The 26,079-nt window shown below is 37.4% G+C and overlaps 1 protein-coding gene across 1 annotated transcript in view; it reads left to right on the top strand.

Annotated features, from left to right (window-relative positions):
- The window catches only part of NBEAL1 (neurobeachin-like 1), a 206,959-nt gene that overhangs the window by 43,511 nt on the left and 137,369 nt on the right, over window positions 1–26,079 (top strand). Inside the window, exons 4-7 of the mRNA XM_011949999.1 lie at window positions 568–729; window positions 6,800–6,881; window positions 7,746–7,873; window positions 18,016–18,098. Coding sequence (XP_011805389.1) covers window positions 568–729; window positions 6,800–6,881; window positions 7,746–7,873; window positions 18,016–18,098 — 455 coding nt within the window. The remainder of the gene's footprint in view (window positions 1–567; window positions 730–6,799; window positions 6,882–7,745; window positions 7,874–18,015; window positions 18,099–26,079) is intronic.

Below are 26,079 nucleotides of genomic sequence, written 5' to 3'. Positions count from 1 at the left end.
GCCCGGCTAATTTTTTGTATTTTTAGTAGAGGTGGGGTTTCACCATGTTGGCCAGGCTAGTCTTGAGCTCCTAACCTCATGATCTGCCCGCCTCGGCCTCCCAAAGTGCTGGGATTATAGGTGTGAGCCACCGCACCTGGCCAACAGTTGACAGATATTAAACTAGTTATGTAGATACTTCATTTTTATTTTACAGTTATTGTTTCTTTTAGAAATGGTATGCACACTGCTATACACAGTATTTAGTATACATAGTATTTCTAAGTGGAACATAAATTAATTTATTCTAAATATTTTCATTAAAAATAGTACAATTGAAGATATCAAATAGTCTCTCTGTCGCTCTCTTTAGTAAGCCTCTTCTGAAATAAGAAAAACCACTCTGCTCTAATAATCTTCTAGTTACTAATCATCTGGTGGTATGTTGCAGACAAGAAAGCACAGAGTATCAGGAATGAATAAAAGAGCTTCTTTAGGATTTGGGCTGAAAATGAAGTTCATTTAAATGCCAGAGATTTTCTTCTTATATTTCAACAGGCTTCTTATTTTTTTCCCTTTCTGTTTTAGGGTAGATGATATGCCTCCAGGAATATCTCTGCTTCCTGATAATATTCTGCAGGTTCTGAGGATCCAGCTGCTACAGTGCGTTCAGAAAATGGCAGATGGTTTAGAGGAACAACAGCAAGCCTTGTCAATTTTGCTTGTCAAGTTCTTCATTATTCTTTGCAGGTATCTAGTAGATAAAATAAGCTAGTTTTCACTCATAGGTGGGAGTTAAACGGTGAGAACACATGGAGATGAGGAGGGGAACATCACACACCGAGCCTTTCGGTGGGTGGGGTGCTAGGGGAGAGATAACATTAGGAGAAATATCTAATGTAGATGATGGGTTGATGGGTGTAGCAAACCACCATGGCACATGTATACCTATGTAACAAACCTGCACATTCTGCACACGTATCCTAGAACTTAAAGTATAATAAATTAAGTAAATAAAAAAGAAAAAAGAAGCTAATTATCTGTTTTAAAATAATTGTTATGTTACCAAAATAGTAATTAATTTTATTTCTTATTAATGATGTTTGTAGTTCATATGGAACTTTAAAGAGTAAGTGTGCTTTTTGCAATACGCTTTTGGTTTGTTAGTATGTTGGAAGTCCTTTTAGTTACTATACCTAGTTATAGCGACATTAGCCAAGATTTTAAAAAATTATATTAAAGTCAATGACAGTTTTTCTTCAGCAAGAAATTACTATACCAGTATTTTTCTTATGGTTCTCACCTGTAAATATATATGTATTTTTATTACTCTCTGTTATTTGTGAAAATAAATCAGATATTTCATTTTATCATTTTACCAAATAAAGTGTAATTATCCTATAAGTTTTCATATTTCCCAGATTTATAAATTAGGTCTGTGGTGCTTACATTTTGGTATGCATAAATAACAACAAGGAAGCTTTGTAGAATATAGAGCTTGAGCCTTGCTTGTGGAAATTCTGTTTCAAAAGGGATCAAAATCTGGATTTTTGAAGCATTCCACATTCATCTGCATATGAGAATTCAAGAACCATTGGTTTAGGGGCATCTGCATATAAGAATTCAAGAACCATTGGTTTAATTGGTTCATATTCCTCTTGAAACCTATCTTCATTTCGGAAGCCACATTCTATATCTTTAAATCTATTTTCTTTTTGGACGCCACTTTCTATAGCATACATTATTTGTTTTATAAATATTTTATAATTAATTAGTAGATGAATAGGGACTGAATTTTCCTCTTAGTTACCTTTGGCTTAATTTCTCATTGCCTTTGCAGGAATTATGGAATGACTGAGCAATAATTTCTAAAACATTTCGCCCTAATTTAGGCTCTCCCAGAGCCTTAGACATGTTTTTATTTTTGTGTTTTTCCTCATCCTTAAAATTTAGAAACATAATACAAGAATTATAAGGGTTGAAGGATGCAGCTGGGTACGGTGGCTCACACCTGTAATCCCAGCACTTTGGGAGGCCGAGGTGTGTCACTTGAGGTCAGGAGTTCGAGACCAGCTTAGCCAACATGGTGAAACCCCATCTCTCCAAAAAAATACAAAAATTAGCCAGGCGTGGTGGCGGGTGCCTGAAATCCCAGCTACTCAGGAGGCTGAGAGGCAGGAGAATTGCTTGAACCTGGGAGGCGGAGGTTTCAGTGAGCCGAGATCGTGCCATTGCACTTCAGCCTGGGTGACAGAGCGAGACTCTTCTCAAAAAAAAAAAAAAAAAAAGGTTAAAGGAAAAGGGTTTATTCAGGTTGTAAGGCATAAGTTGATCTTTGATAATTTGCTATATTTTCCTGTTAGCTACCTACTACAATTTTGCTGAAATCAAAAATCCTACAGATATTTGTTGTAAATTCATTATATTTAGATTTTGGTAATAGAGGGAAGCACTGGAATGCTCAACACATTTTTTGTTTGAAAAAAAATGTTTTGGGTAGGAGATAGTTTCTGATGATAAATTTAATGTTTAATAGCTACCAGTCACAGAACATGTTTCTATTTCCAGAGACCTCACTTTACTTTTTTAAAGCTCCTTTTAAAAACTTTAATACACTTTATGTTTTAGAGCTGTTTTTATATAAATCTAGAATTCCCGCATACTCCTTTCCCATACCCCTTAGTTTCCTCTATTATTAATATCTCACATTAGTATGATACATTTATCATAGCTGATGAACCAGTATTTATATATTATTAACTAAGGTCCATATGCATATTAGGGTTCACTATTTGTGTTGTATAGTTTCTTGGGTTTTGACTAATTTATATTGTCATATATAAATTTGACATAATCCATCATTATAGGATCATATAGAATAGTTTCCCTACACTAAAAACGGCCTGTGCTCCACATATTCATTCCTTACACACCCACACACACATACACACACACCCCACCCCACTTCCCGCCCCAACCTCTGGCAACCACTGCTTTTTTTTTTTTTTTTTTTTCTCATAAGTATACCAAATGTTACAGGTCTCATTGTCACCACTGCAGTATGTGTACTGTGATGGAAGCATAGCCTCTGTCTCAATTTAGCCACATTAACTTTTTTGGACACCATGATCAACAGTACCCATTCTCATCTAGAATGAGGCTTAACCACTGATATTTTAATGGTGTCTTTAGTTTTGCTTTCACCAGAGTGTCATAATTAGAATCATACAGAATGTAGCCTTTTCAGACTGGCTTCCTTCACTTACAATATGCATTTAAAGGTCCTGCATGACTTTTCTTTGTTTGTTTGTTTGTTTGTTAGACAAGGTCTTACTCTGTCAACTACACTGGAGTGCAGTGGCTTAATAAGGGCTCTTTGCATCCTTGACCTCCCGGTCTCATTATCTTTCCACCTCAGCCTCTGAGTAGCTGAGACTACAGGTACATACTACCATGCCCAGTTATTATTACTATTATTATTTTGTATTTTTTGTAGAGAAGGAGTTTCACCATGTTGCCCAAGCTGTTCTCAAACTCCAGGGCTCAAGCGATCCTTCTGCCTTGATCAAACGGGGACTATAGGCATGAGCTACCGCACCTGACCCTCCTCCATGTCTTTTTGTAGCTTGATAGTCCATTTCTTTTTGTCACAGAATAATACTCTACTTATGGACATACCACAGTTTGTTTATTCATTCCCCTGTTGCAGGACATCTTGGTTGCTTCCGGTTTTTGGCAGTCATGAATAAAGCTGCTACAAACATCTGTGTGCAGATTTTGCATACACATAACTTTTGAACTCATTTAGGTAAATACTGAGGAATATAATTGCTGTGTCATATGGTAAGCTTATGTTTAGCTTTGTCAGTGCAAAATTGTCTTCCAAAATGGCGATACCATTTTGCATTCCCACCAACAATGAATGAGAGTTCCTGTTGCTCTCCATGGTTTCCAATATTGGATTATACTGTTCTTTTAAATTTTAGTCGTTTTAATAGGTGTTTGTAGTATCTCATTGTTTTAATTTGCAATTTCCTAATGACAAAAGATGTTCACCATCTTTTCATATGGCTATATACCATTTGTATCTTCTTTGGTAAAGTGTCTATTTAGATCTTTTGCTCATTTTTAAAAATTGGGTTGTTTTCTTATTAACTTTTAAGACATCTTTGACTGTTTTGAGATGTAATTCCTTTATCAGTTATCTGGGTTTTTTTTTTTTTGTAGTTGTCATTGTTGTTTTGAGACAGGTTTTTACTCTGTTGCCCAGGTGCAGTGAGTTCTGTTGCCTGAGGTGCAGTGGCGTGATCATAGCTCTCTGCATCCTCAAGTTATCCTCCTACTTCAGTACCCCGCACCCCAAGTAATTGGGACCACAGGTACATGCCACCATACTTGGCTGATGTTTTTTTATTTTTTATTTTTTGTAGAGATGAGGTCTCACTATATTGCCCAGGCTGGTCTGTAACTCCTGGGCTCAAGCGATCCTCCCACCTCACCCTCCCAAAATATTGGGATTACAGGCATGAGCCACTGTGTCTGGCACGTATCTGGTTTGTAAATATTTTTTGATAGTCTGTGACTTGTCTTTTTATTCTTTTAATAGTATTTTGCAAAGCAGAAGCTTTTAATTTTAATGAAGTTTGACTTAACTTTTTTCTTTCATGGATTATGCTTTTTTAAAAAAATTGAGACAGAATCTTGCTCCATCACCCAGGCTGGAGTGTACATGATCATGGCTCACTACAGCCTCAATCTCCCTGGCTCAAGTGATCTTCCCACCTCAACCTTCTGAGTAGCTGGGAGGCACACCACCATGTCTGGCCAATTTTTGTAGTTTTTGTAGAGATGGGGTTGCTCTATGTTGCCCAGGCTAGTCTCAAATTCCTGGGCTCATGCAATCCTCCTGCCTCTGCCTCTCAAAGTGTTGGGATTACAGATAAGCATGAGCCACTACACCCAACCTCTTTTTCTTTTACTTTTGCTTATATTGTGGGTCTGTTTCTTTTGTGTATTGTTTCTTTTGATTTTCAAACTTGTGTTGCCTTCTCGTGTGAGTTGTTATTTTTGAGTAAGTGTTGGTTATTATTTTTGAAAAATCGTAGAGATACTTTTAGGCTGGGGATACTACTGTCTTTCTTCTCAGTTAATGTACATTAGTTTTTGGAAAAGTAGGATCCCTCTAATACAGTGAATGATTAAGCTGACTTGGACTTAGTGTCTGTGATTACTAATCTATTTTCATTTCATCTTTACTTCTTGAGTGTTGCCTTTTGGGATCTTAAGCCACAGCCTTAAAGACAGTCATTTTCGGGCTCTGAATTCTAATTTTTGTCCCTTTTGAGCACTGTGAGACTGTCAGATGCAATCAGCAGCTTCTCATTGTTTCGTCTACCCCTGTCAGGACTGGTAGAAGTCATTAGTGCAAAAATGGATCTAAATGCAGCTCTCATCTCTTTCTGTGTTTCTTTGTTCTGTATCTGGGATCTGTGATTTTTCACTTCCTTATTGATTTTCCCCTGCCTTTAAACAGATTTTTTAAAAAAATGTTTTGTCCATGTTTTCTAGTTGTTGTCAGGGAGAGGACTGATCTTAGTCCACTATTATTGGAAGCAGAATTCTTGCAGAAGCTTCCAGTTTTGCCTCTGCCTTACGCTGTTTTCTCCAAGTTGTCATGCCAGTCTGACTTCTTACATTAAGAAGTCTGTTGGTTGGGTAGGTGTGGTGGCTGACACCTGTAATCCCAGCCCTTTGGGAGGCTGAGGCAGGAGGATTGCTTGAGCCCAGGAGTTCAGGACCAGCCTGGGCAACAAAGTGAGACCCTCATCTCAACAAAAAATTTAAAAAGTTAGCCAGGCCTAGTGGCACATACCTGTAGTCCCAGCTTCTCAGGAAGTTGGGGTGGGAGGATTACATGAGCCCAAGAGTTTGATGCTGCAGTGCACTATGATTGTACCACTTCGCTCTAGCCTGGGCAGCCAAGCAAGACCCCATCTCTTAAAAAAAAAGAAGAAGAAGTCTATTCATTCTGTTAATTTTTCTAAAATTAGCATTTACTGAATTTTAAGACATAAAATGTTTTACCAGATCACAATATCTCATAACAAAATTAATGAATGTTGCTTTTTTATTATGTCAAGGAAAAGATTTTAGATATAATGAATATTATCATGTTTTACCTCAGTCTTATAAAAATGGAATAAAAATGAGGGATCACATTTTAGTTAAACACCAAGCACTTACAAACCCACTGGTTTAAACAAAAATATGATGCTATGCCTTCTTAGAGTGAGTAAAGATGCTGTTAGCCCTTTTTCAAGGACTTTTAATGTAGTTGAGGAAATACAGCCTTAAAAGGGAACTGTAATTCAAGAAGCAAAGTGAAGATGATTATACTGCACATGTGTTATCATGCCAACAGTATATACGGAAAAGAAAACTAAGAATCTGCATAGGGACAAAAAATCTGTAAGGAAGTAATGTAGATGTACATAGTTTCTTATTTTGAGATGGCAAGATGTTGGTGTTTTTTTTTTTTTCTGTTTCTACTTTGTGATATTTTCCAATTTTCAGTAATAAATAGAGGCTAATCAGCATATACTTTTTAAACATTCTCTGTCTGTAGTAGTTAAATGGTGCTTGAGGTATATTTCACAGTCTTGGTGGGAGAGCAGTTATATAACCATATTGATTTTATGTTTTAATAAATGTCATTTGCATTTTGTTTGCCAACTTGTGTTCTCATAATTCAAGCTGAATTCACGAACATATGTTTTGTTCAACATTCATTGTAAAAAATTAAAGTCTCTTTTTCTCACAGAAATCTGTCAAATGTGGAAGAAATTGGGACTTGCTCCTACATTAATTATGTCATCACCATGACAACGCTCTATATTCAGCAAGTAGGTGTGAACTAATCATTTTTGTCGCTTTACTGAAAGCAACTAGGTTTTACTTTTTGTTTGCTTGTTTGTTTGTTTGTTTGAGATGAAGTTTCGCTCTTGTTGCCCAGGCTGGAGTACAATGGCCCGATCTCTGCTCACCACAGCCTCCACCTCCCGGGTTCAAGCGATTCTCCTGCCTCAGCCTCCCAAGTAGCTGGGATTACAGGCATGCACCACCGTGCCCGGCCAACTTTTGTATTTTTAGTAGAGACGGGGTTTCTCCATGTTGGTTAAGCTAGTCTCAAACTCCTGACCTCAGGTGATCCGCCTGCCTCGGCCTCCCGGAGTGCTGGGATTACAGGCATGAGCCACCGAGCCCGGCCTACTTTTTTTTTATATTATAGTCAGTATAGTTAAATATTTTCAGAAGAGGTAATAATTGAGAAGAGACTTAAACTTATTGTTGGGTAATATATATTTCAAAAATCTTGTACGTATTACCTAAATGTAGACAAGTAGTTATTATATATACTGTTACTTAATTTAAAAATTCAAGTGTTTTATAAATGACTTTTAAAATGATACAATTTGTGATTTTTACGTATTATTTATCACATATCCTTCTTACTGAAAACATTACTTTTTCAAAAGATGTTTGACTATTTATTTTAAACCTATCATAGGACATGCTTAAAATCGTAGAGGCTGTATTCAGTCCATATGATTAAATGACTCTTTTAGTCTCAAAGGGAAAGTTTGGCTTATTTGAATACAAATGACTTATTGTTAGATGATAAGTAAGACATGTCTTTAATTTTAATGACTTATTGTTAGATGATAAGTAAGACATGTCTTTAATTTTATGTTTAACTTTGTTCTCAGTTAAAAAGCAAAAAAAAAGAGAAGGAAATGGCTGATCAGACATCTGTTGAAGAATTTGTGATCCATGCATTGGCATTTTGTGAAAGCTTATATGATCCATATCGGAATTGGAGACATAGAATTTCAGGGTATGTCTTATAAATAATAGTGTTCATTTAAAACCTGAATGTCATAATATATCTGATTCTTCAAAGCGGGTCTCCTCTATGAAAGCAATTGGAAAGAAGTATATAAGACCCATAGGTTTAACTCTTGAGTTAGAGAAATATGTTGGAGGGAATGAATTAGTGATAAATTCTACTTCTGAATAATTACAGATACCCTGAACTTGTATTTTGCAATACAATTTTGAGTACTAATAATCTGATAAGAAATGTTAAAGGCATAGTAACATCAAATACAGTATACATGTTTTTCAAGAAAAGTTCTTTTTTAAAAAACGTACTTTATAATTAGAAAATGCTTTCTAGCAGTATTTTGTCCATTTCTTTTTTTATATTTTTTTTGAGATGGAGTTTTGCTGTCACCAGGCTGGAGTGCAGTGGTATGATCTCAGTTCACTGCAACCTCCACCTCCCAGGTTCAAGCAGTTTTCCTGCCTTAGCCTCCTGCATAGCTGGGATTACAAGAGTGCCCCACCACACCCGGCTAATTTTTGTATATTTAGTAGAGATGGAATTTCACCATGTTGACCAGGATGGTGTCGATCTCCTGATTTCGTGATCTGCCTGCCTTGGCCTCCCAAAGTGCTGGGAGCCACCGTGCCTGGCCTTTGTCCATTTATTTTTAATTGTAGAGTTTATGTCATCAGGATCCCATAAGGAAAACAGAAACCACACTAAATATTTTTATTTTTATTTTTATTTTTAGACATGAGATCTCACTATGTTGCCCAGACTGGTCTTGAATTCCTAGGCTCAAGTAGTCCTCCCACCTTAGCCTCCCAAAGTACTGGGATTATACACATGAACCACTGCACCCAGCCTCCTCAAACTAGATATTTTAAAAGAGAGGATCTAATACAAGGAAATTGATAAACAAATGTTAGAGAATTGACAAAACAAAGGTAGGACATTAACTTTAGGAAACAGCTACTTTCCCTGCGGTCATGGGAACAAAGGGAAGAGGATGAAGTTATCAGAATCTAGACTTTGGAGAAGATGCCCTACAGCACTGGGGTTCAGACCTCTGAGGAAGGAGCATTGCATAGCTGGTGCTTATATCTCTTGAACGGTCAAGAGGCTCATTCTGGGATTGCCAAAAATAAGCTGAAGACAGGAGCCAACTGCCATTGCTACAATTAAGAATTCTTGCTGGCGTGATGCTGATGAGTATACAGAAAAAGAGCATTGTGGAACCAATCCTTGCTCTCTTTCTTCCACGCTTCATCTGGTACCCTCTATTAGGGAGCCCAAAAGGGAGGCAGCTGGAAAAAGAAAGTTTGCATGATGCCTGTCCCAGCATCACAAAGCAGAGAGAATATAGAAGAGTCGGTTGGTAGCTTAGTGACAATAGCTTAATTACCAGTACGGAGCTCAAAGAGAAGACTTTTAAAGTCACATATTGTTCTTACCTGTGGGCACAGATTACAAAGAATTGTATCATCACTCTCAATCAGACCTCTTTTTTAAATCTCCCAAATCTCCTCAAGATTTCCATTTTTCATTTTCAACTTAGCCTGACCAATTTGTAAATAATTTCTACTTCCTGCAACATGATTGCAGAATTTCATTACTAAATTATTTTTATAGATTTTTTCAGGGTTTCTAGGGTAGTATAGCCCCCATACCATTAGATGATGGTGAAGAATTGATAACCAAGAGAACATTTATATATACTATGTGGTAGCACTTTTTGTATGTTCTGTATAGTGATATAATATTTTATTGAAATCAGAATACATCCTGGGAGATGGAGATTGGGAAAATGTTGGTTAAAGATACAAAATTTCAGTTAGACAGGAGGAGTAAATTATGCACCAGTAACAAACAAGGGAATTAGAATAACAAAAGATTTACTTCTTTTTCATGTTGTCTGTCTGTTGTGGGTAAGCAGAGAGCCTCTACTCATCATAGTCACTAAAGGTCCCAGGCTAACAGAGCATCATTTTAGCCCTTGTAGTCACCAAGTGTGAGAGAAAAAGTTTTGAAAGGTGTCAAATTGGCAGTTTAATGTTCTTGTCTTGTCTGGTCATGCTACATGACACATGTCATTTTCATTCTGAACTCATTGGCCAGAACTGTGATTACATGTCCCGGTCTACTACAGTGGGGCCAAGTTAAAATCTACCATGTGACTAGAAGGGGTAGAAATAGTTGGCAATTAGTGCCGTGACTTCTGTTTATCTCTGCTTATGCCCTGCTTATGAGTCTTTAAAAATACAAAAAGGGAGCCGGATGTGGTGGCTCATGCCTGTTGTCCCAGCTACTGGGGATGCTGAGGTGGGAGGACTGCTTGAGCCTAAGAGTTCAAGGCTTCAGTTAGCTATAGAGACCTGTCTTTTTAAAAAAAGATACAAAGAGACACTTAACAGTGCTTCATCTGTAGTCTTTATACTCATTAGCACTTTGGTTCTAACTAATCAGTGTTCCCCCATTTTGACATGTATGCCAGAGATTTCTCTAAGGAAAGTGTATCTCTTCCTCCTCTCCCTTCTACTCTTGCTACTTCTCCATCCTCCACCTTAGACTTTTCAGCAATGGCAAATCTAAGAGAACATTTTAAGTTTTGAAACAATGACATAACTTTTCTTTATAGACAGCAAGACAGATACAGAAAGAGGAACATAAAACCAGTCTGAAAATGGCAGAAGAGAGGCTTTTAAAGGAATCTTTAATAATAGCAAAATGAATTTAAAGATGGGGAGAGAAGATTTATTAAAGGTAGTTCTGATAACAAATTAGATAAAATTGGTAGCTAAAAACAGTTTTTGAGAGTCAAAAAGAAGAAAATTTTTTTGATAACTCTTTATTAAAAAGGAAAATATAACAAAGATTATTACACCAAAAAAGAGTAATTTTCCTATATAAAGTAGAAAACATGTACGGATAACCAAAACTTGCCAGATGAGGCCAGTGAGAAAATTCCAAATGTTACCAAAAACACATTTTTCAATGGCCCATTAATCAGATAACTTTAAAAATTACATAAAAATTAAAATTACCTCCATATAGGAATACATTTTAATTTACCCAGAGATCCAACACACTTAAGAGAGAAGAATTTTACTAATTTAATTTTTTAAAAATCCACTACCTATTAAACTCATGTAGCATTGCTGAAAGAGTATCCACAGAATTTTCACATTGAGGTTTTCTTGCGGAAGTAGAAATCAAAAGCACAGAGACCCTCTTTAGCAATGAACCACTGATAAGCAAAATATTTATAATGAGAATAACATTCCACTTATGTGCATTTCTGAGCATTAATTTACATCAGGCTTTCCAATTTACCAACGTGTATAGAATTTCTTACTAGTGAGAGTTTTACAAAACTTTTGAAGTAATTGTTAAACTTAAAAACATTTCTGTATTTTCTACACTACTGTGCTTCCAATCCAGAGTGCTCTCACATTTATAAGGTCCATCTACAGTTTGTTACCATGTATCTTGAACATGTGCTAGACAATTAGACAAATGAAGGTACTCTCACACTCTGTACATTTATAGGAATTTTTAAAAAATGAGTTCAAGTATCAAATGAAACTTACAAACTAAAGAAATTACCACACATTTAAATTTATAAGGCTTATCTCCACTGACTTCTTACATATTTCAAAGAAAAATGGAAAAACTGAAGGCTTTGCCACATTTCTAAAAATTATAGGGTTTTTCTCTATTGTGAACCCTTTTATGTCCTTGAAAGAAACTGGGAAAACTGAGGACTTTGCCAGTTTTTTTACATTCATTTTTCCCCCACTATGAGTTTCTCTTAGTTTTCAAAAGGAACTGAGAAAATTACATGTTTTCCAGTATTCCTCACAATCCCACTATGTGTTTTTTCATCTGTTCTAATAGAACTAGGATATCTGAAGTCTTTACCACATTTCTTCCATTCACATGGTTTTTTTTGTAGTATGACTTCTTTCATGCTGTTGAAAGGATCTGGGAGAAGTGAAGGCTTTACCATTTTACTTATATCCAAGGGTTTCTCTTCAGTTTGAGTTCTTTCATGTCATCCAAGGGAACTGGAAAGTGTGAATGATTTAACACATTTTTGACATTCCTAAGGCTTTTCTCCACTGTGAGCCTTTGTATGCTTACGAAGGAAACTGGAAGTTGTAAAGGCTTTGCCACATTCTCTGCATCTATAGGGTTTCTCTCCAGTATGAATCATTTCATGTTGTTGAAGGACATAGGAAGAAGTTAATAATTTATCACATTTCTTGCTTGTATAGGGTTTCTCTCCTCTATGAGTTCTTTCATGTTCGTGACTTTTCTGGAATAATTGAAGTCTTTACCACAATATTTACATTTATAGGATTTTTTTTCTCCAGTGTGAGTTTTCTGGTGCATTTTAAATAAACTGGGGAAAATAAAGTTTTCCCCACATACTGTACATTTATAAAATCCATTATCACTGTGCATTACCATGTGTCTTCAAACACCTGTGAGAGAAAGACTTTCCCACATTGTTTACATTTATATGGCTTCATTAACAGTCCTCACACTCAAATAGTTTGTGTCCAGAGTGAGATACAATATACCTGTGAGACACAATATACCTATGTAGAGATGTATGACATATGAAGACTTTTCCACACATTCTGCATACACATGATTTTATTTCAGTAGAAACTTTCTTGTTCAGATTAAGATTTGAATTCTGACTGAAGGTATCTCCACATGGACTATTTTGTTTACCTTCACACAGTCTCTCTACCATATGACTTACATTTCTCCCATATTTTCTGACTGGATCGTCAACATTCTGGTCTTCCCATTTGTTTCCTGTAGAAGCCAAATTCCTGAAGGTTTCCTGTGTCACATCTCTGTAAGAGTTTCTTCTGGGAAAAATCCAGCAACGCCCACTCCTGCTGGGTGAAGGTCACAGCCACATCCTCAAAAGTCACTGAGTCCACATTCCAGCTTCCAGCATGCTCCGGCATCTTGCCCGGGGATCTTGCAGGGCCTGCAGGTCACAGGCAACAGAGGCTGCCACAGAACCACCTAAGGCCTCTCAGAACTGAGGAGAGGGAGCCCGAGCTAGGAGCACAGCCCAGAGACCCAAAAAGAAGAAACTTTTAAATGCTATTAACATAATATAGGAAGAAAATTCTGCTTATGTAAGATGGCAACAGAAAGGGGGGCAAAGTAGAGGATGAGTAGCAGCATTTAATGAATGCATGTATATATTTGCCAGGAATTACATTAGAAGCTATGTATGTATTATCTCTAATATGCACAGCAATCTTGCCAGTAATGTAAGAACTGCTTCAAAGATAAATGGTAAAGCAGGGAAATTCAGACTTGGGTTTCTTTGACTTTGAAAGGGAGATTAAAAAATGGAATTAGGAGAAATCCATTGCTCATGGAAGACTTATAGAAAGGAATCTACAGCAATAATTTACACCTTATTTATTAATCTGATTCTGAAATTAACTGGAAATTTAGAAGATATATAATTTCTTATTCATTGTTTGTGTTTATTGCTTACCAAAAGAGCTAAAGCAGGTTAGAATAGATTTAATTAAAATTAACATAATTCCAAATACAGAGCCATTTAAAACTATTTCTTTTCTTATTTGATGAAAACAAATAGATGCTTTTTGCAGATTTGATTAATCTGTTATCTCAATTTTGATTCTACTTACAGAATCTCAGAAAGTTGGAAAGATTTCCTCAAGTGGAACTAAAATAAGTATAGGGAAATAAATCAGCCAGACATGGTGGCTCACACCTGTAATCCCAGCACTTTAGGAGGCCAAGGCAGGAGGATTGGTTGAGGCCAGGAGTATAAGACCTCATCTAGAAAAAAAAGAAAAAAAAAAATTAGCTGGGTATGGTGATATGTGCCTGTAGTTCCGAGTACTTGGGAGGCTGAGGTGAGAGGATCACTGAGCCCAGGAGTTGAAGCCTGCAGTGAGCTATGATCACACTATTGCATTCCAGCCTGGGTGACAGCAAAACCTGAAAGAGAGAAAGGGGAGGGAGGGAGGGAGGAAAGGAGGGATAGAGGAAAGGAGAGTAGAGGAGAAAGGAGTGGAAAAAGGAAGGAAAGGAAAGAGGAAGGGAGGGAAGGAAGGAGAAGAGAGTGAGAGAGAAGAAGAAAGAGGAAGAAGGAGGAGAAGAAGAAAGAAGGAAGAAGAAAAGAAAAGAGAAAAAGAAATCTTCCTTCAGTGTGACTTGTTCGTTCATTTAAACATTTATTCAAAAATGTACTTACTGAGTTCCTACTTTGTGACTAGTGCAAGTTTAGTAGGATTCCTTGCCTTGCCACAGAGAAAAAGAGTTATGTTAAGGTATGCCCTGTGCCTCCAACTTGTCAAACCTGGGATAATATATGTACAAAATAATTATAGTAATGAATTATTTAACCATTCAGGAAGAAAATTTATGAGTTCATACCAGTGATAGATAAGGGAGAAGTGAAGGGTGTTGCTTACAGTAAAATTCCAAGTGCCAATTAGTAAATATAGAGGGGATGCTGGAGGTGGGGGAAAAAAATCACATTTTGGACACATCATAATAAGATTGGATCAGGCAAGAATCATTCATGGATGTTAAACCTAGGGGGAAGTTTTGGTTGGGAGCATGATGTGTGTATGTTTTTTGTTTGTTTGTTTGTTTGTTTGTTTTGAGATGGAGTCTTGCTGTGTTGTCCAGGCTGAAGTGCAGTACCATAATCTCAGCTCACTGCAACCTCTGCCTCCCAGGTTCAAACAATTCTCCTGCCTCAGCCTCCCAAGCGGCTGGGATTACAGGCGTGCACCACCACGCCTGGCTTATTTTTTATTTTTAGTCGAGACAGGGTTTCACTATATTGGCCAGACAGGTCTTGAACTCCTGACCTCAGGTGATCCACCTGCCTCAGCCTCCCAAAGTGCTAAGATTATAGGTGTGAGCCACTGCGCGTGGCCATGTGTGTGGTTTTAAAATGTCTCCCCACAATTACTTATTACTTGTAATTGAAAAATTAGTAATTATTTTGGACAGTACTGGACCAAATAATCCAGTTGGTTGGATGATCAAAATTAACTGATTATCAGTAAGAAGCAGATGGGTATCATGTGCTCCACATGTGATAACCCTGAGAAGGACACATCATTGCTTATGTGTTATTCCAGCCAAGCATGCATAGTCTGAATCTAATTGTGAGAAAATAAGCAAACCCCAAGTGAAGAACATTGTAATTTTTAAAAAAAGGAAGGCTGGAGGACAACTTTCTTTAAAAATATCACAAAGAGGGGTTCTGGAAACGTTTCAGATTAAAAGAGGCTAAAGAGACACTAAATGCAATACCTCACCCTGGCCTGGAAGCTGTATTGGAAGAGGGAAATGCTACAAAGGATGTTAGTGGGTGAATTGACAAAACTGGAATATGGTTGGTAGATTACATAAAAGTGTTGTATCAGTGTTAAATTTATTGAAGTTTATAACTATACTATGGTGTTATATAAGACTATATCCCTATTAGTAAATATTCTCTAAAATATTAAGAGATGAAGGACCATGATATATGTAATTTTCTATATGTATTGAGGCCGGGCACAGTGACTCATGCCTGTGGGACACTTTGGGAGGCTGAGGTAGGAGGATCACTTAAACCCAGGAGTTAGAGACCAACCTGGGCAACCCCATCCTCACAAAAAATAAAAAAAATTAACTGGGTATGGTGGCTTGCACCTGTGGTCCTAGCTTTGCAGGAGGCTGAGATGGGAAGATGGCTTGAGCCCAGGAGTTAGAGGTTACAGTGAACTAGGATAGCACCACTTCACTCCAGTCTGGGCAATAGAGCAAGACCCTGTCTCTAAAAGAAAAAAAAAAAAATTCGGGATAAAGTGTTAACAGTGAACTCAGGTAAACTCTATTTGATGTTCTTTGATCTATTCTTATTGTTGCAACTTTTGCCAAAACTTGAATTTTTCCCAAATAAAATTAAGAATAATGATTATGTCCTAGATATGATGTGAGTACAAAAAAGAAGCGTGGTGGCCAGGCGCCGTGGCTCATGGCCTGTAATCCCAGCACTTTGAGAGGCCAAGGCGGGTGGATCACGAGGTCAGGAGATCGAGACCATCCTGGCTAACACAGTGAAACCCCGTCTCTACTAAAAATACAAAAAAATTAGCCAGGTCTGGTGGCAGGCACCTGTACTCCCAGCTACTCAGGCTGAGGCAGGAGAATGGCGTGAACCTGGGAGGCGGAGCTTGCAGTGAGCTGAGATTACGCCACTGCACTCCAGCCTGGGTGACAGAGCAAGACTACATAAAAAAAAAAAAAAAAAAAGCAGCAGCAGCATGGTTAAATCAACCAAGGACATAAACTTAGAAAACTGAGAGCAAATAAGTGTTTTACAGCCCTCTCAGACAACCGGTTAATAGGTATTACCATCTGCTACATGCTAGATGCTTGGCCCAAATATCAAATAATAATGGAGCAATTAACTGTGCTACATTCTACAAATGGTATAAGACTAAAGTTCATTTTTAGCTCTACTAACTTATTGAAAACATGCAGTACAAACTGCTTGTGCTTTAATTTTTGTGTTCTAATATGTGTAATAGTTCTCACCCCTTTTGTTTATGTTAGCATATTAAATTTTTACCACAAATATATTGGAAATTATGTGCATATGTTACATCTAATACAGGAACTTTAGAATGAGTCATTGATCACAAATTGTAGAAGTACATTTGTATTATGTTAATCAGGTGAGGATGTTTATTGTTTGTAGCATAGGTTGTCTGGATAGGATATAAGCAATCTATTAGTTAATACCATAATTTATAATGGATGTACAAAATGATAATAATCCCATGGAAAAACCTAACTGAAAGCTAAATTAAATTTTATCCTTTTAAAATTAATTTTTTTACCACATGATTGAATTTTTTATTTGAAACTCCAGTGAATTTTATATTGTTACAAAAACATGAAAATCTTTGATAATGGTCTTAATTAAATAGGAAGATCTATTAATGTTCTAACATGTTATGTTTGAAATTAAAATAAATACAGCTGGTATAATCATTGTTCTGCCTTCCACACACTGGAAATAGGCATAGATTTGGAAAGCAGTGCAGTAGCAAATGAGGTCTAATATGATTTCTAATGAATTTGTATAGTAGATCTGGATCTTTGAACTCTTTATTTTGCTATCACTGAGTCCAGCTATGCTTATCCTATGTGGTTTGTTCTATGATGAATTGAAATTTCTTCTCAGGTTTGAAATAATTATAAGGAAAGTAATTTCAATAGCTCAATTATGGCCATTAAGAAGAAAGCATCTTAGACCAGTGCTTTATCAGTTGATCATATTTAGATGTACAGAATTTCTATGCAGCTGTCCTTTAAATATTTTCTATTTTTGTTGGCTTTAGTAATTTTAAATGCTTTTTTAGGGAATGAAAAAGTATCTGTGATTTTAAAAAATTTACCATCTACTAGTTGGAAGTATCATCATAATACTTCTCTTTATTCTCCAATCTCCACACCACTATGCCCATCTAAGAGATTCATTTTGTAGTGAATTGAAATGTTCTTGTTAAAAGCACGTGCAATTTGTATTGGCTTTACCAAAGCCTGTAGAAGACATCACATCCATCAAAACTACTGGAATTGTCATTAAAAACAGAAATAATCCCAGCCCATACTGGATCTGTATCCTCAAGATGAAAGACGCTAATATATGGCCTCATTATTCATTATTATAAAGTTTCAGAAAGTGGCAGAGTAACCCGGATTTCTGATAAATTTCAACTTTACTATAATAATATGCTACTAGTCTGAGCTGTCAGTTTAGCGTTACTGCTGAACAAGTTCTTTTACAGATTGGAAATTTTAAGAGCTGGCTTCTTGTTCATTTTACAGTTATTTGGAGATTTAACCTAGCTACCATGTTGCGTAATTCAAAAAAATAAATCTTTTAATTGATGAACAGTTCAGTTATTTGCTAGACTTCTTTTCAAGATTATGTGAATCCTAGAGATACATAGTTCAAGACACAAATCAAAAGTAAAATAATAAATTTGTTTTATAATTGTTTTTGTAATTGTGCCATGTCTGCTTGCCCATGTTGTAATTTATTATTGACTTCTTTTTAATGATAGACGAATCCTTAGTACTGTGGAGAAGAGCAGACAGAAATATAAACCAGCTTCTCTCACAGTGGAATTCGTCCCTTTCTTTTATCGTAAGTAACACCTCTAATTTCTCTTGCTATGATTATCATCTTACTCTGATTACTTTTTATTCTTACTCTGATTCTGATCTTGATTCAGCTTTGTTAATTTATAAAATAAAGGTTGTAAGAACATGTCACTGGAGTAAGGTACATGATTTGTGTTTGGCTGCAATTATTGTACTTAGTTTTATTTAATGTGCTGTTCTCAAAAAAATTTTTTTAGAATAACAATATTTTAATGATGGTATATTTTATTTTATTTAGTTACTTTTTTATTGAGACGAAGTTGCACGCTGTTGCCCCAGGCTGGAGTACAGTGGCGCGATCTCGGTTCACCGCAGCCTCCGCCTCCTGGATTCAAGCAGTTGTCCTGCTTCAGCCTCCCAAAAAGCTAGAATTGCAGGCATAGGCCACCACACCCGGCTAATTTTTGCATTTTTAGTAGAGACAGGGTTTCACCATGTTGGCCAGGCTGGTCTTGAACTCCTGACCTCAGGTGATCCACGCACCTCAGCCTCCCAAAGTGCTGGGATTACAGGCATGAGCCACCATGCCCGACCAATGGTGGTATATTTTAGAACTTCAGAATTTTTACTGAAAATAGGAAACTTGAGAGAGTTAGCCCCTATATATGTGACTTATATATGCCATCTTTCAAAAATATAGAATTTGCAGACTATAAAAGGAACACTGTGTGTTCCTTGAGTATGTATTTCCCATTCAAATTTGTCACTTAACATTTTGCCATATTTGCTTCAGTTCTTTCTTTTCCCTGTGAAATGAAACAGGACAGAAATAGTCCTTTGATTGCTTGCTGAAGATGACTACAGTACTAACTCTGCTTGACCACCAGTAGTGATACCTAGCTAACTAGGTAATGAAGCTCCATAGTAAACCATCTCTGGAAACTGGCCTCACTTATAGGATAGAGGACAGGAAACCCAGCATGCCAGTAGAACAGTATAAGGTGTTTCTGTTCATCAGGAGTCCTCACAGCCATCCAAGGGCTATTCTTAAGTCCTCCAAATGAGGTTATAAAATCAAATTGGTGTGTCAGGGAGCCACTTGGCTTAGAAGTAAAGTATCCCATAGAAGCCTTTGTCTCTTGTATATACAGATTGTGCACATATTTTGTTAATTTATCCCAAAGTATTGTATATTTTGTATGCTTTGTAAATGATTTATCTTATTCATTTTTAGGGAGAGATGCGGTCTCATTCTGTTGCTCAGGCTGAAGTGCAGTAGTGCAATCATAGCTCACTATATAACCTCCAACTTGTGAGCTCAGGTGGTCCTCTCACGTCAGCCTCCCAAATATCTAAGACTATAGGCATGTGCCACTGTGCCTGGCTAATATAAACAATTTTTTTTATGGAGACAAAGTCTCACTGTGTTGCCTAGGCTGTTCTCAGACTCCTGGCCTCAAGTGATCCTCCCACCTCAGCCTCTCAAAGTATTGGGATTACAGGTGAGAGCCACCATGCCCAGCCTGATTTGTTTTAAATTGTATTTTTCATTTTTAAAACTAGTATATAGAAATATAATTTGTTTTTGTGTATTGACTTTTATATCCTTGTTCCCACATGTAGAAGGGAAAAAATTCAGTCTTTCACCATTAAATATGATATTAGCTATATGTTTTTAAAAATAGATGCCTTTTATTAAGTAGAGGAAGTCTTATTCTAACCCTGCTTTGCTATTACTGAATGGACGTTGACTTTTTTTTTTAAACGTACTTTTACTACATCTATTTGAGGTGCTTGTTAATTGGCGAAGTACATAGGTTGATTTTCAAATATTAAACTAACATCATATTTCTGGCCTGAACTACCTTTGGTTGTGATTATATAATTAATTTTTATTTGTCTCTCGCTGTCTCTCTTTTTTTTTTTTTTTTTGAAAAACAGGGTGTTGCTGTGTTGCCCAGTCTGGAGTGTTATGGTATAATCATAGCTTACTGTAGCCTCAAACTCCTGGGTTCAAATGATTTTCTTGCCTCAGCCTCCTGAGTAGCTAGGACCACAGGATTGTACCAGACAGCCTCTGCTTCTGGGGAGGCCTCAGGAGCTTTTACTCACAGCAGAAGGCGAAGCAGGAGCAGGACCAAGAGTGAGAAAGCTGGGAGGTGCTAAACACTTTTAAATGACCAGATCTCTTGAGAACTCTGTCATGAGAAAAGCACCAAAGGGATGCTGCTAAACTGTTCATGAAGGATCCGCCCCCATGATCCAGTCATTTCCCACCAGGCCCCACCTCCAACACTGAGGATTACAGTAGAACATGAGATTTGGGTGGGGGCATAGATCCAAACCATATCAGCTGGCTCATTTAACAAAATGTTTTTGTAGATATTTTTGTAGATATGGTCTTGCTGTGTTGCCTCTAGACTAGTCTTGAACTCCTGGCCTCTAGTAATCCTCCTTTCTCAGTCTTCTAAAGTGCTAGGATTATAGTATATTATCCTTTTTATGTACTACTGCATTTGATTGATTTTTTTGTTTAAAAATTTTGTATCTCTGTTCAAGGACAGTAAGGGTTTCTAGGATTTTTTGCCTTATATGTCTTGTATGGTTTTTGTCTTAGTCTGCTTTGATTGTCATAACAAAATACTGTAGCTGGGTAGCTTAAATAACAGAAATTTATTTCTCATAGTTCTGGAGGCTGGAAAGTCCAGCAGGTTTTATTTTCTGGTGAGATCTGACTTTGTGGCTTGCAGATAGTCACCTTCTTGCTGTGTCCTCACATGTTGGAAAAAGACTGTTGTCTCTTCCTCTTCTTATAAAGGCACTAGTTCTCTTTGATCAAGGCTCTACTTTTATGACCTCATTTAACTTTAATCATTTATTTAAAGGCTCTATCTGCAATACAGTCACATAGGGGAGGTGTTAGGGCTTCCACATACTAATTTTGGAGATACATAGTTCACTCTATACCACTCGGTCCTTGCACCCCTGCCCAATTCATGTACTTATCACATACAGAATACATCCATTTTACCCCAACAGCCCCAAATGTCTTAACTTGTTCTCACATCAACTCTGTAAGTCTAAAGTTCAGAATCTTAATTTCTAAATCTGTTACTGGTTAGACTGAAGTTACAATTCATCCTGACTCAAAATCCCTTTCCAGCTGTCAACCTGTGAAAAGAAATAAGTTATATGTAACCAGAATACAACGTTGGAACAGGTTTAGGATACATATTCCCATTCCAAAAGGGAGACAGTGGAAGGAATAAAGGGGTGACAGGTCTCAGGTGAGCCTAAAACCTAGTAGGGTAAATTCTATTAGGCATTAAAGCTTGAGAATAGCCCTCTTTGGTTGATACTGTGTACTCCATGCGCACTGGTTTGCCAGTGTCACCCCCCACCCAAGGTCCCTGCAAGGGCCCCACCCATAGTGCTGTCTGTGAGAGCAGCCCCACCATTGAGGCACTGGGTAGGTCATCCTGGCCCACTGAAACCTGACCTGTGGTCCTACCCTTTGAAACCAAGGAAGAGGAAACAGTCTTGTCTCCTGGGTCTTTGGTGGGAGTGGCAGCCCTCATAATCTCTGAATTGCTTTCAGAGTTTTTCTTATCACACATTCAAACCGAATAGCTTTATGGTCTGGTCTATAGAATCCAAGAAGTCTAACAGTCTACCTTCATTCCTTCCCACTTTCTCTGTCCCCTTTAGTTCAAAATGGTAGTGCCTTTTCTGGTATAATCCCATATCCATTCCTGGCCTCACTGAGCTGGCTGATTAAGTCCACTAGTTATAACCATGGTCTGTTTATCAGTCACACCCTCAGTGTTTTCTTTAGAACAAGCTTTCTTGTTTGTTTGTTTGTTTTTTGTAATTTGGATAGGCTGCGAATTTTCTAAATCTCAACTTCTGGTTCTTTTGTGTTTAACAGTTTCTTCTTCAGTTTATTTCTGTCTTCTCACATTTTAACTATAAGCAGTCAGAAGGAGAAATTAAGCTGCTCCTTCAACACTTTACTTAGAAATCCCCTTAGCTAAATACCCAGTTTCATTGCTTGCTGCACATTCTACCTTCCACAAAACACTAGAACACAGTTCGGCCAAGTTCTTTGCCACTTTTTAATAAGGATCACCTTTCTAGTAGTTTTTAATAACATGCTCCTTATTTATGTTTGAGAGCTCAACAGAATTGCCCTGAAGGTCCCTATTTCCAGCATGCACCCCAGAACTCTTACAGCCTCTACCCATTACCCAGTTCTAAAGCTGCTTCTGTATTCTTAGGTCTTTGTTGTAGTAGCACTCTATTTCTTTGTAACAAAATCTGTCTTAGTCTACTTGGGCTGGTATAACAAAATACTATTGATTTGGTGGCTCAAACAACAATACTGGTCATATTAAATGAGTTAGGCAGGGTTCTGTTTTCCTCTATTTTCTGTGAGAGTTGGTTTGAGAATGCTATTATGATTTTCTTAACACTCACCAGCAGATCTGGACCTAGAGATTACCTTGTGGAAAGGTTTTGTTTTGTTTTTCATTGAGACAGAATCTTGCTATATTGCTCAGGCTCGTCTTGAATTCCTGGGCTCAAGTGATCCTTCCACCTCCGCCTCCTGAGTAGCTGGGACTATGGGCATGTACTGTTGTGTCCAATGTGAAAAGATTTTAAATTATGGAGTAAATTTATTTACTAGATAAAGGGCTACTCAGATTTTCTATTTCTTCTTGTGTTAGTTTTTGTAATTAATGTCTTCCAAGGAATTTGTATTTTTCATCTGTATTATTGAATCTATTAGCATAAAGTTGTTCATAATATTTCTTCATGTATCCTTCCTAAATCTATGGAATCTAGATTGATGTCTCCTCTTTCATTCCTGACATTGATAATTTACATTTTTCTGTCTTCTTTTTTCTTGATTGGTCTAACTAGAGGTTTTTAAATTATATTGATCCTGGCACATGCCCATAGTCCTGGCTACTTAGGAGGCTGAGGCAGGAGGATCACCTTAGCCCAGGGGTTTGGGGCTGTAGTGCACTATGATTGTGCCTATGAATAGCCACTGCATTCCAGCCTGGGCAACATAGTGAGACCCTGTCTCTTAAAAGATTATATTAATCTTACCAGTGAACTAGCTTTTGATTTCATTGATTTTCCTCTATTGTTTATTCTTTCCTTTTTCATTATTTTTTCTATTATCTTTAATATTAACTCCGTCTTAATTGCTCTTCTTTTTCTAGCTTCTTAGGGTGAAAGTTCAATCTTTAATTAGATCTTTATTTAGACCTTTCTTCTAGAATGAGCATGAATCATTGCTTTAGTTGTGCCCCATAGATTTTGATATGTTTGTTTTAAGTTTGTTAAATTAAAACAATTTTTTCTTCATTTGGTTTAAAATATTTTCAAATTCAGGAAATGCTGGTTTAAGGATACAAAATTTCAGTTAGGAAGAATAAATTCAAGAAAGCCACTACGTAACATTGTGAATGTAGTTAGTAACAATGCATTGTATACTTGAAAATGACTAAGAGTAGGCCGGGCGCGGTGGCTCAAGCCTGTAATCTCAGCACTTTGGGAGGCCGAGACGGGCGGATCACAAGGTCAGGAGATCGAGACCATCCTGGCTAATACGGTGAAACCCCGTCTCTACTAAAGAATACAAAAAACTAGCCGGGCGACGAGGCGGGCACCTGTAGTCCCAGCTACTTGGGAGGCGGAGGCAGGAGAATGGCCTAAACCTGGGAGGCGGAGCTTGCAGTGAGCTGAGATCCGGCCACCGCACTCCAGCCTGGGCGACAGAGCCAGACTCCATCTCAAAAAAAAAAAAAAAGAAAGAAAGAAAATGACTAAGAGTAGCTAAGAGAGAGGTTTACCACAAAAAAAGTTATGTGAGGTAATGTATATGTTAATTAGTTTGATTTAGCCACAATGTATACATATTTCAAAATACCATGTTCATTATAAATGTATGCAATTTGTATTTGTCAATTAAAAAAGATTAAATTAATAAAATGAAAAGGAATGTATTGTTTAATCTGCAAGTGTTTGGGGAGTTTCAGATCCTTCTTTCTTTCTTTCTTTCTTTTTTTATTTTTATTTTTTGACATGGGTTCTTACACTGTCACCCAGGCTGGAGTGGTACAGTGGCACGATCTTGGCTCACTGCAGACTCCACCTCCTGGGTTCAAGCGATTCTTATGTCTCAGCCTCTCGAGTAGCTGGGATTACAGGTGCCTGCCATCACACCCAGCTGATTGTTATATTTTTAGTAAATATGGGGTTTCACCATGTTGGCCAGGCTGGTCTCCAACTCCTGGCCTCAAGTGATCCACCCACCTCAGCCTCCCAAAGTGCTAGGATTACAGACATGAGCCTCCACCCCCAGCTCTTTTTTTCTTTATGGTAAAAAAAGTGTATATTTGGAATTAACCTGATGGACTCAGTTTAGATGATCCGGGTTGTGTAGGCAATATCAAAAGCCTCATAGTCCGGAGGCAGTCTAACATATGTCTTCTCTCCAGCAGGCCTGATCAGGGTGTAGACCTTGGCCACATCATTGTCATAGAGCTTCTTCATGGCCTATCTGATCAGTTGTTAGCCTTGATAGCTACAGTGAACACAGGTGTTTTGCTGTCATCTTTTTCATGGCTGACTTAGTGGCTTAAAGGGATTTTGGTGCTGGCATATAGCCAAGTTTGTATCTTCTCCGAGTGTTCCTCTGAGGCTGTTTGGGCTGCCTTTGGAACCATGGTGTTTTGGGCCACCAAAGGGTGATGTGCAGATTGTATGTGTGTGGGGGGTGGGGTGGATGCCTTTTAGCCCTGCCTTCTTGGCCTTCATAAACTTGGCTTTGGCTTTGGCTTTGGGAAGGGCAGGGGCCACCTTTCTTTTAATGCCATCTTCATGAAAAGGGTCTCCAGATAATCTTTTTTTCATTACTTTCTAATATATTTCCATTATTGCAAGAGAAAATACTCTTTATGACTTCAATAATCTTAAACTCATTGAGTTGTATTTTCTTATTTAAATTTATTGAGTTCCACTTTTCATCATGAATAACATTCCTTGCCTTCATTATATTTCTTGCCTACTTTGTCATATGCTAATATAGCCACCCAGCAATCTTATGATGAGAATTTGCAATGGTATATATGTTTTTATGTCCTTTTTTATGTATTATCTTTCTGTGTGTCCACTGTGGATGAATGGAACTCTGTCATCTTCTAGCTCTGTGTAAAATCAGAGAATTACTCAGCTTACAGTTTCTTTGTAATTTTTTGCCAATCTTGTGGGATATCACACTATTGTGTGAGGATAGACACTGAGACACAAAGTGAGCCCTGTGCATATTTCTAGAGCACTTTCTCTGTATAGCTTCCTCTACTCCAGTACTCTGCTTTACAAATTCCAGTTGCCTAAGCCTCTCTAAACTTTGATTTCTGTCTCCTCAACTCAACAAATGACTGTGTTCTTTTAAGGTTCCTCCTTTCCATGTAGTAGTTTGGAAAGTGTCTCCAAACCGGAATCTGTGTGATCCTTGTGCTTACTTTGTTTTCCTTCTTGTGTGTATCACAGTTCTGTGACCCAGTTTCTGGAACTGATTTTCTCCAGTTTTCTAGTTGTTTATAGCTGAAAGCCATGTATAGTACCAGTTATTCTCATATAGCTGGAACTTCTTAATTTTTTAATTATAAGTTTCTATCCAGGTTACCTCAAAGCTGTTTCTTTTTGGTAACATTTGTTATTGGAAATAATTTTATTGTTACTGTCTTATCCCAGTGTGTAATGACGTATGCAAAAGGATGTTCATAACAGCATCAAAAGAAAGGGGAAAAGCATAGCAGTTTATCAAGAGAGAACTGGTTAAGTGAAGGTAACACATTGTAGCGGTATATGCCTCTAGTCATTACAAGAAATGAATGAGGCAGATGTATCTGTTAAGATATAATAATGTCCAGGCTGGACGCAGTGGCTTACCCTTGTACTCCCTGCACTTTGGGAGGCTGAGGTGGGCAGATCACCTGAGCCCAGGA

This window comes from Colobus angolensis, unplaced genomic scaffold (assembly GCF_000951035.1).
Source record: "Colobus angolensis palliatus isolate OR3802 unplaced genomic scaffold, Cang.pa_1.0 Scaffold30, whole genome shotgun sequence".
NCBI lineage: Eukaryota > Metazoa > Chordata > Mammalia > Primates > Cercopithecidae > Colobus > Colobus angolensis.
Note: the sequence above shows the minus strand (reverse complement) of the source record. Positions and strands in the feature narration are given on the sequence as shown.